The sequence below is a fragment of the Bison bison genome, unplaced genomic scaffold, assembly GCF_000754665.1.
Source record: "Bison bison bison isolate TAMUID 2011002044 unplaced genomic scaffold, Bison_UMD1.0 scf7180017864190, whole genome shotgun sequence".
Lineage (NCBI taxonomy): Eukaryota > Metazoa > Chordata > Mammalia > Artiodactyla > Bovidae > Bison > Bison bison.
This window is the reverse complement of record NW_011494762.1, coordinates 1,871,653-1,882,643: the sequence shown is the minus strand read 5'-3', so window position 1 is coordinate 1,882,643 and position 10,991 is coordinate 1,871,653. Positions and strand designations below refer to the sequence as shown.

General features: G+C 41.7%; 1 protein-coding gene across 1 annotated transcript in view; it reads right to left on the bottom strand.

Moving 5' to 3' along the window:
• Positions 1 to 10,991, bottom strand: part of ITGA6 (integrin, alpha 6) — a gene marked incomplete at its 5' end in the record, with an annotated part of 87,811 nt that overhangs the window by 12,469 nt on the left and 64,351 nt on the right. The window contains 10 exons of the mRNA XM_010843849.1: positions 4,396 to 4,494; positions 4,594 to 4,704; positions 4,802 to 4,900; positions 6,516 to 6,689; positions 8,079 to 8,181; positions 8,269 to 8,346; positions 8,501 to 8,580; positions 8,677 to 8,760; positions 8,855 to 9,044; positions 9,173 to 9,288. Of these exons, the coding sequence (XP_010842151.1) occupies positions 4,396 to 4,494; positions 4,594 to 4,704; positions 4,802 to 4,900; positions 6,516 to 6,689; positions 8,079 to 8,181; positions 8,269 to 8,346; positions 8,501 to 8,580; positions 8,677 to 8,760; positions 8,855 to 9,044; positions 9,173 to 9,288 (1,134 nt within the window). The remainder of the gene's footprint in view (positions 1 to 4,395; positions 4,495 to 4,593; positions 4,705 to 4,801; positions 4,901 to 6,515; positions 6,690 to 8,078; positions 8,182 to 8,268; positions 8,347 to 8,500; positions 8,581 to 8,676; positions 8,761 to 8,854; positions 9,045 to 9,172; positions 9,289 to 10,991) is intronic.

The following is a 10,991-nucleotide window of genomic DNA, read 5'->3' as shown; positions in this document are numbered from 1 at the left end:
TACCCTTGACTAGACGGACCTTTGTTGACAAAGTAATGTTTCTGCTTTTGAATATGCTGTCTAGGTTGGTCATAACTTTCCTTCCAAGAAGTAAGCGTCTTTTAATTTCATGGCTGCAATCACCATCTGCAGTGATTCTGGAGCCCCCCAAAATAAAGTCAGCCACTGCTCCCACTGTTTCCCCATCTATTTGCCATGAAGTGATAGGACTGGATACCATAATCTTTGTTTTCTGAAGCTGAGCTTTAAGCCAACTTCTTCACTCTCCTCTTTCACTTTCATCAAGAGGCTCTTTAGTTCCTCTTCACTTTCTGCCATAAGGGTGGTGTCATCTGCGTATCTGAAATTATTGGTATTTCTCCCGGCAATCTTGATTCCAGCTTGTGCTTCTTCCAGTCCAGCGTTTCTCATGATGTACTCTGCATAGAAGTTAAATAAGCAGGGTGACAATATACAGCCTTGACGTACTCCTTTTCCTATTTGGAACCAGTCTGTTGTTCCATGTTGCTTCCTGACCTGCATACAGGTTTCTCAAGAGGCAGGTCAGGTAGTCTGGTATTTCCATCTCTTTCAGAATTTTCCACAGTTTATTGTGATCCACACAGTCAAAGGCTTTGGCACAGTCAATAAAGCAAAAATAGATGTTTTTCTGGAACTCTTGCTTTTTTGATGATCCAGCGGATGTTGGCAATTTGACCTCTGGTTCCTCTGCCTTTTCTAAAACCAGCTTGAACATCTAGAAGTTCATATTGCTGAAGCCTGGCTTGGAGAATGTTGAGCATTACTTTACTAGGGTGTGAGCTGAGTGCAATTGTGCAGTAGTTTGAACATTCTTTGGCATTGCCTTTCTTTGGGAAGGAATGAAGTGGGGATATGTAAGTACAACCGGTAAGAAACTTCCTCCTTCCTTGGCTGAATTCAACAAATCTCTCCTGGTTCACTCTCTCCTGTGTTCATTCAGTCATGTCTGACTCTTTGGGACCCCATGGACTGTGGCCCACAGGCTTCTCTGTCCATGGAATTTTCCAGGCAAGAATACTGGAGTGGGTTGCCATTTCCAACTCCAGGGGATCTTCCTGACCCAGGGGTTGAACCTGAATCTCTTGTGTCTCCTACATTGGCAGGTGGATTCTTTACCACTGCACCACGTGGCAAGCCCCACTCACTGTCTCCTAGACCATGAAATTCTTAACAATTGACACTATCTTATTCAATTTTGCTTCTCTAGCACTTTTGTGAGGAAGGCTTCTCTGGCACTGCTGCAGTACATCCATGGTTAATTGGCTTGTTAACTGGATCAATTTAATTGCTGCTAAAATTTTAGTAACCATCTTATCTGGTTCAGTTGGGTGACCAGCTCTCCCTGACTTTTCTTTTAACAATATCTTAAATGTGTTTTATTAAGAAATGAACACAGGTGGGAGGGAGGTTCAAGAGGGAGAGAACATATGTATACCTATGACTGATTCATGTTAATGTTTGGCAGAAACCAACACAATTATGTAAAGCAATTATCCTTCAATAAAAAAATAAATATTTTAAAAAAGAATTGAACACAAAACTCTTAAAATTGGTTGGGTTATAAGGAAACAAAGATTTTTTTTATCTTTTTAAAGCCAGGATTAGAGTAAAAGCAATGGGAAAACATATCAACATTAAGACCAAAAGACAAGGCTGAATTATTCAACCTCCTTTGCTTCATGTCCAAAGAAAAATAATCTAGACACTGGAAAAGACAGAGAATCAAGATAAAAATGAAATTGAAACCCTCAGTAAGTGAGGAAATAAAAAATGAAGGCATTTTGACACTTGAATTAAGTTTGAAAACTTTAGACCACACCCCCAAACTGCACCTTAAAATTCTAAAGAAACATGTAGATATGACAACTGAGCTATTATATCTCAGACATCAGTTAATAGAAAAGGTAACAGAAGACTAGAAATTAAAAAGTCTCTGTTTTAAAAAGAAATGGGTTCCAGATATGAGACTAATCCATTTTCAAATCTACCAATTATTAAATAAATAAAGTAGTAGTATAGCAAAGATTCCAATTCCCATTAGTAGGCATGGGCTCTGAAAGCCCTGAGAACATGAAATGCCCAAGAGAACCTCATTGTCTAGACACCATGGCCTTCAGTTCCATCATCTTCAAGAAAACAAGAGCACTTGATGAGAAGTCATAAGCCCAAGGTCTGGTCTTACCTCTACCCCACATGCTGGTCCTGTGACCCTGGGGGACAGACAACCTTCCCTGGACTCAAGTTTTCTCATCTGAACTTGAGATTTGGGGACTTAATGGGGAGCAAGTATTACAGAGTCAAAGAATAGCGGCCCAGAAGCCAGAATGGCATAGATTTCAATCCAGGACCCCAAATGACATCCCCTGTCTATGCCTGCTTCCTTTTGTGTAAAGTGGGTACAATGCCTACCTTGGCATTCTCCTGCAGTTTAAGTGATAGTGTATAGGTAAAGCATCTAGTAGATGGCAGACATTTAATTAGTGCTTTATTAATATTAGTTTCTTCCCTCTAAAGTTTTCTTCTCTTTGAAGCTCAGTGAATCTCAGGATTGCTGATTAAAGCTACATAAAGTTATAGCAACTGCCTTTAGTCAGAGAGGCAGAGAAAGGATTCTCAGGAAGGGTGTGGTTTGACAGTCCTTATGATGCCTTATTAGTAAAGGTAGAGGAACTTCCCTGGTGGTCCAGTGGTTAAGAATTTGCTTTCCAAAGCACAGGATATGGGTTCAATCCCTGGTTGGGGAACTAAGATCCCACATGCCAAGGGGCAACTGAGCCCACATGCCACAACAAGCCTGTGCACAAGGAAGACTCAGTGCCCCCTAAAAATTAAATTAAATTTAAAATTTTTAAAAAGATGTAGAAAGGTAGGAGTAACCTACAAAGACAACATAAGGTCAAGGTGAGGGTACATCCCGGTTAAGTATGGGACAGTCCCAGTTTACACCACATGCCCCAGCATCCTGCCCCATTTAGCACTTGCCCAGACAAATGTTTGTATTCTAGTTGAGATGGTAAATTTTAATTAAGGGTCACTATATTCCAGAAACCAAGGTCATCAGGGAGACACACTGGATTTCAGCTGGTCAAAGGACTGAAGCCTAGACATTTGCCTTAAGTACATCAGTAGATCAGCTTTAGGACAGTCATTCTTCTCCATTCACGCTCTTTTGCAAAACACTCCCACCTGTGACCTGCAGTCATTTACTTTGAGAGCCTGATACAAGTCCCTATGGGGCCAGACCCCCCACCCCCAACTAGGAACCCTTTACTATACACAAGCTTCTGCTGCTAGTCCTGGTCAACAGTTTTCTTAATTACCTGCATGAAAACACCCATGCTTCTTGGTTTTAAAAAGATAAAGCTTGCAAGGAAAGAAAGTTATCAGAGAATAAATGATCAAGACTCAAAATTACGCTGTAAGCCCAAACAACAGATCAAAAGTAAACCACACAAGATGTGAGGATGCACTTAAAGGCGTGTATTTACATTTTAAAAAACTGCTCAAGGGTGTGATGTGGGAAATATAGTTTGACAGCACATTCAGATGAAAACACCTGGAAGTTTCAGTAGAACACAAACAGAAAAATAGTAGCTGCCAGAAATGCAAACCATCTTCAGCAACCATTTAAAGACCACATTTTAGGCTGAACTAATAGAAGCTGGGAGGCTATTGAAGGTAAAGTTAAGCTGAACTAGGCAGACCACACGTCAGCTCTCCTTCCTGGAGCTGGCCCAGGAAGAGAAGAGATCTGGAACCTGTGCAGCTGCATCGGGCAGGACAGATAATTGAAGAGCTGGGTGGTCAGCTTTGAAGACAGTAAGAGAGATACGTCCAAGAAAGCATGACAATTTCCTTCAATTATTTCAAAGGCTGCTACATGGCCGAGAAGGAGGACTTATGTTGGGACTTGTTCCAGGGGGCATAATCAGGAACTGATCTTAGAAGATTCAAGTCTCAATCCGTATATAGAGATGGTTTCTAATAACTGCCACTGGCCATACACGCCAAGAGCTCCCCCATAGCGCAGGGAGGTTACCATCAGTAGGAGTATGCCAACATTGGCATTGGCATGAGAGGCGGTACAAGATGTGGGATCTTTAGACTTAGGAGGTGCACCCCTCCTCTCCTTGAGCCAACAGCTCTCAAGTCTGTCCCATCCACAGCAGAATGAGATGACCCGAGTCACGTCTTTCTTCCATGATTCTACTGAAATACAACTTGGGGTGGGTACCACCTTAAGACATGACCTACTTTCTCTTTAAAGGGAGTATCAGTGCCGTGAGAGACATGAGTCCAGAACAGCGTGTCCTCAGGCCATGGGCGTGGGGTGGAGGAGAGAGAGCAACTAAGTGAAGCCCGTGGAATCCTAACCTGAGTGCCTGCGTTGGGCAGCTTGATATTCTCGGTGGCGGCAATGACATCAATGGAAGCCCGCACGAGAATGTCCAAGTAGTTCATCTTGGAGTATTCCTGTTTGGAGACAAAGTGAGTGAAAGCGTGAGTGAAAAGAGAAATGGTCTAGCAGGTGGCAGACGGCTTGGGGGACACAGCCTGCGGTGGGGGTCACACCTCCAGAAACGTGCTGTTCCATAACCTCGAGCGCAGGACCACAGAGGCCTTGCTGTCCAGCCCTCGCAGCGGGCACTTGATGTTCACACAGTTCACGTTCACACTGCAGTTCTGGGGAGAAAAGAAGAACAGGACTTACAGCACCACGGTCTGGGGAAGGCCTTCCCGCCACCCCCTGGAAAACTCACAGCTCTTGAAAAATACTCACAAGGGTCTGATATTTTCTTTCAGAAAATAAAGAAAATTTTCTGCCATCATCTGTCTGTCTTTCAGCAATTTCTCGTTTCCTTCTTGAGTTGTGAGCCTCCTGAAAAGAATTACATCTGAAATACTTCCACCAAGTATAATTTGTGGCATTACTGTACAAATCTCCAGAGCACACCCTTCCAGATTGTGCCAAATTCACGACTGACAATCCTCACCTTTCTGCCAGCACCAAGGTGCATAAATAATTGAAGTGTAAGATCATAAAGTGTTAATTACCAACCTCACTTCAACTTTATTTTTCAAGGTAATTTTCTTTCATTCCAACCTTAAAACTCAGAGTGAGACAAAGGCTTTCTTTGTTCTGCTGTCTCCTCACCAAACTGTGAGCATCCTGAGATCAGGAACCAATCTCATTCCTCTGCCCCTAAGCACTCAGATCAGTACCTAATGTAACTGTAAAAAGTAAGCACATCCTGAATGAGTGACATGGAATGAGGAAAAGGGAAAGTAGAAGAAGATCGAGCATGGTTTATTCAAAGGAGAATACTGAAAACTAAGCCAAGGAAGATGCTTTAAAATTTCATTTTTCAGACTTCCCCAGTGGTACAATGGATAAGAATCCACCTGCCAATGCAGGGGACACAGGTCCAATCCCTGGTCCGGGAAGATCTCACATGCCTCAGAGCAACTAAAGCGCATGTGCCACAACCACTGAGCCCACGCTCTGGAGCCTGCCAACTGCAACCAGAGAGCCCATGTGCCTGTGCTCCACAGTAAGAGAAGCCGCTGCAAAGAGAAGCCCACGCAGCGCAAGGAAGAGTAGCCCCCGCTCACCACAACCAGAAGAAAGCCATGAGCAGCAACAAAGACCCAGCAAAACCAAAAATAACTAAACAAACTGCATTTCTCTTAAAGATTAGGAATAGTGGACCATCTTGTTTCTCCAAGTTGATGAATATAAACCACCAACTATGAACACTGGTCATACCCAGTCACCTTAGAATTTAAAAGAAGCAGACTTGCAATAACAAAGCAAGTCTTTATCAAAATGGAGCAAAAATGATAGACTAGATAGTTACTTAAGTGTGGAGCAGTACAGAGAGAGGTTAACAGTGCAGGCTTTGAAAACAAGCAGGGCTGTGCATGAATGCACTGCCCTCATAACTGCTGAGTGACTCTGAGAAGGTTAATCTCTCTGATTTTCAATGTCCTCATCTCTGAAATGGTGGGGATGAGAAAAATACCTCATCAGACGATCAAGAGAATGAAATGAGAAAATGCAAACCTAATGCTTAGCATGGTGCTTGAGACATAACAAGTACTCAATAAATATTTCCTATTTTAAAAAGAATGAAAAGTCTTCAAGGTCACTTGTAAGATGCCAGTGTGTTCTGTAATGCTTGATTCCACTGGGAGTTAACATTGGCTGGCCCATCCCCAGGGCATGTCCTTATACGTCACACTGGGCCTTCAAACTTCAGAAAATGTCATTTGCTTCAACATGCACAAAATGACCCTGACTTATATGCCACAGTGGTCCCTAATCAGCAGAAATCCTCAGCCTGACTTGGTTACTCACAACAAAACAGAAACTATGACACCAAAGGAAAAAAAAATTCAACATGCCAGAATGTCAGTTTCCCAAGGCAAGCAATGATTTTCCCTTTCTCTTATATTAACATCTATGGAGACATGAGACAGATGCATCAACATACCATTAGTTTCAGGAAGTTTATTTCACCCTGTGGCTCACAAGTTATTTTTTCCAATCCTTTTGATTCTACTTTCACCAAATAAAGCAACCATTTGCCGTTGCTAATTTCTTTTGGCCACTGGATATTCAAGGTTGCTGTGCCGAGGTTTTTAAGAGGTTTGCCCAAGTTAATTACCTGTTAGAAAATAATATGTATTATCTCAGTGTAATTCTCTCAACATAAAATTAAGTTAAGCAGTTCCTATTGCCAAGAAAAAAAAGCCAAAATATCTGGCATAATCCAACAATAAAAGCACAGGCTCCAAAAGTGGACTTTGGATAGGGCATTCAAAATAGAGATTTGTGTTTAAAGATTCTTGTCAATAAAAATAGGGGGAAAAAAGATCAAAGAGAAATAATTGTTCCCTCAATCCGGGATCAACTTCTGTGTGCAACAGAATCTGCCAGGCTCTCAAAACGCCCAGGGAGAAGTCACGTGTGTTCTTGTTTCGCTCTATAACCACTCTGCCTGGCAGGTGACAAAGCCACTGTGGTGACAGTGCAGTCATAACCTGCTTCTGGGGAGCCCCACGTACTGCAAATGAAGCTGCCTCTGTCCTGACCACAGGGCGGGGGCTTGGGATAACACCTGAGAGACCCAGAGGAGGGCCCTTCTGGCAGCCATGAACCCATGAGTCCAAGCTGGGGACGGGGCAGGGAGCAACTCCGTGCAACAGAAATCAAAAGAGTTTGTATGAAAGACTGCTCCAGAACCCACAGACCTCTTTGCAGCCACATCTGCATAGGTGGCATAATCACCACCACCCACTAGCTGTCACAGTTCTGTCTAAAGCTAAGAGATGCTTTCAGAGGAGAATTCCACCTCTTTATCCTCCTAGAGTCAAGGGTGGACCCATTTTTGCTATTTCAGACTTTCACCTCAACAACAGTCCCTATGCTTTCAGGAGTGTGATTTGAGCCACAGACCTGAACCTGCATATGAGTTGTGAGTCACCTCTGTACCTTGCACTCATGTTCATTTGACTGGACTTAAGAGCCACTGTGACCACCTACTTTGGAATGGGTCAGAGCAGTCATTAGTCTTCCTTATGGGTACACGTCAAACCCACATTCACCATCACAAAACTGCTTGGGAAAGGTCAGTGAACATTAACCATAAGCAATAAGAGAGATGACCTTATAACAGAGGAAGAAATAAATCATTCACACATCCTAAAGCCAAATAGCATTTTGAGATTTTTGTTTTATAGACAGACTCTGGGGAGAAAAAAAGCGAGTATTTCTTTGTCTCAACACCACAATTATTATTAATACATTAAAACTCCCTAAGAAGAAAAAGACCAAACTGAATTTGATTCTGAACAAAGTCCTATGTTGAATGAAGTTGTGGTTCTCCATTCTGAAAGACAACTTTTACACTAAGCCAATATGCTGTTTAAAAACTGGCAAGCTCTCTTTATCATGCTTATTTATTGTTACTTATTAAAACTACATATTCAAGATCATACACAGCATACGTTAGCTTCTGATACACAGACTGGAAGGGCCAACTGCAACCACTTACCCTGAACTCGTACTCAATTAAACTTCCCACGTCCTCTTCAGATTTCATCGCTTGCTCACCAACTACTGTACCTCCAAAATACACCTGGGAAGGTTTAGCAACCCTGTTAAATTAAAAAACACCAGTTTTAGTGAGAATTGTAAATGGTTCTTTCAGACACTGATTTGTTATGCTAAACACAAACACTTACCCGGAGACCGATAAAAGCAGTTCAATAACCACTTTTGCTGTAGCTGTAATTGAAGCCAAATTATCTTGATTGCTTGTTCTGAAAAAATGAAAGGGAAACAATAGGGTTTTATTGTAACAGTCAGTTTTCTCATTAAATTACACTCCTTTTATGAGTTAGATAAAGGCCAATTCATTGACTGGCTGTGTTTTCACGAAATGATTCTGAATGGAAGGTTGAAAGAATCTCTTACGTTTCCAACTTCAGATTAATATCCAGATCTGTGGTGTCAAAGGTGACCTCAGTTGTACTTAAAATCAAATAAAAAGTAACCTAAGAAACAGAAATAGCTGTTACCATAGGCTGAACATATTGACACTGCAATGGTATTTTAAAAATTAAAATACAGTATGTAAAGGCATCACCTACACTGGAATTTCTTTTAAAAGGATTCCCAAGCTCACAGTCTGCTTGTGAGCCATTCTGGTTGGCAACACAACTCAACTGCTTCTCCTGTAGTAGAAAAACAGACCAGATCACAAAAAATTCACTTACCAGGCAATGTTGTTTTTTTTTCCCCTCCGAGCTGGTCTCTTAAAATACTTACAGGGAAAGCCCTCAGTTCTCTATATGCAGAGTAAGTCAGAGTGTCTGGAAAAGTGGCAATGAGTTTAGCTTCGTGAGCGTCGTCACCATCTTTGGTGGGATTCTTTGGGTTAGAAGGGCTGTTCGTCACTGTTATTTCTAAAGCAATGTCCTTCTGATCTTTTAGAACTAGTTCTGGTACACCTTTGTGACTATTACAATAAAAAAAAAAAAGGAAAACAACAAAGTTCTCAATGGATTTGCAATAACCCTTCACAAAAAGCCACTGCAAACCCAGGGACATTTTCCATTTTTGCTAGTACTACAGCGCAATTCTTACATTGGTAAATAAGAAAACTTGTCCTGATTTCCTTCTCGGGTACAAAATTTATACTCTAGCTTAAGGTTGCTGTTACATATGTTGTCGTCTCCACATCCCTCTTTTAAGAAGTGCACCTGTAGGAAAACAAAATTGTAATTTACACCATGTAGGACTCTAAATAGGTGACTGTTTCCATACAGTTCATCTCCCATTGTGACAATTACCATAGCAGAATTCAAACTACAAACATACTTTGCATCGAACGCCCACTCTGTCCTTTAATGAAACTGTGTTTTCAGAACACTTTGACCAAGGCAGTGAGATGCTATAGGACAATAAAGAGTAAGCCTGGCTCAGCTGTGTGGCTTTGGGCCAGTCACTTAATCTTTCATAGTCTCGGTTTCAACACAGGAGACGTGGGGATACCACCACCCTGCTACACAGGGTTACTATAAGAATTAACAACAATAATGACAGTACTACCTAACACATGACTACGTATTTAAACTCATGCAATCCTCACAAGGGACTATGACGCATATACTGTTCAGAGACCCATTGCACAGATGGGGAAACAGAGTTCAAGGTTAGGAAAGCAAAGGGCAGAGTATCTTGCACTATGCTAAGGGATGCTTGATAATCACACTAATAAATAATTAGGAAAATGGTCTTCTTGCTTTTTATGTTTAACATGACTATGGAGCTTGTGTATATGGGAACACACAGAAGAAATATTAATGTAACAATAAGTGACATTGACAAGTACAACAAGACTGTATATTGTGACCTTGCTTATTTAACTTATATGCAGAATGCATCATGTGAAATGCCGGGCTGGATGAATTAGAAGCTAGAATCAAGATTGTCAGGAGAAATATCAACAATCTCAGATATGCAGATGATACTGCTCTAATAATAGCAAGTGAAGAGGAACTAAAAAGTCTCTTGATGAGGGTGAAAGAGGAGAGTGAAAAAGTTGGCTTGAAACTCAACTTTAAAAAATCTAAGATCATGGCATCTGGTCCCATCACTTCGTGGCAAATAGAAGGGGGAAAAGTGCAAGCACTGACACATTTTATTTTCTTGGGTTCCACAATCACTGTGGATGGAGACTGCAGCCATGAAATTAAAAGACACTTGCTTCTTGGAAGAAAAGCTATGACAAACCTAGTCAGTGTATTAGAAAGCAGAAACATCACTCCACCAACAAAGGTACACAGAATCAAAGCTATGGTTTTTCTAGTAGTCATGTACTGATGTGACAGTTGGATCATAAAGAAGGCTGAGCACTGAATAACTGATGCTTTTAAATTGTGGTGCTGGAGAAGACTCTTGAGAGTCCCTTGGACAGCAAGGAGATCAAACCAGCCAATCCTAAAGGAAATCAATCCTGAATATTCACTGGAAGGACTGATGCTGAAGCTCCAATACTTTGGCCACCTGATGCGAAGATGCAAAGAGCTGACTCATTAGAAAAAACCCTGATGCTGGGAAAGATTGAAGGCAACAGAAGAAGGGGGCACCATAGGACTAGATGGCTAGATAGCATCACTAACTCAATGGACACGAATTTGAACAAACTCTGGGAGACAGTGGCAGACAGAGGAGCCTTATGGGCTGCAGCCCATGGACATGACTTAGTGACTGCACAAGTGACATTGAAAGTGTACTGAAAAGCACATAAGGAACTACACTTGATGGCAACAAATACTGCGATGTGCACGTGTAGGCATGAGCCTAACTCATTCATGAAAAGCTTCGTCAGTGGGCCACCAGAACCAGTGCCTCAGAGCGGACACTCCACTACCAACTATATTTTGACAAGTATAAAACATTA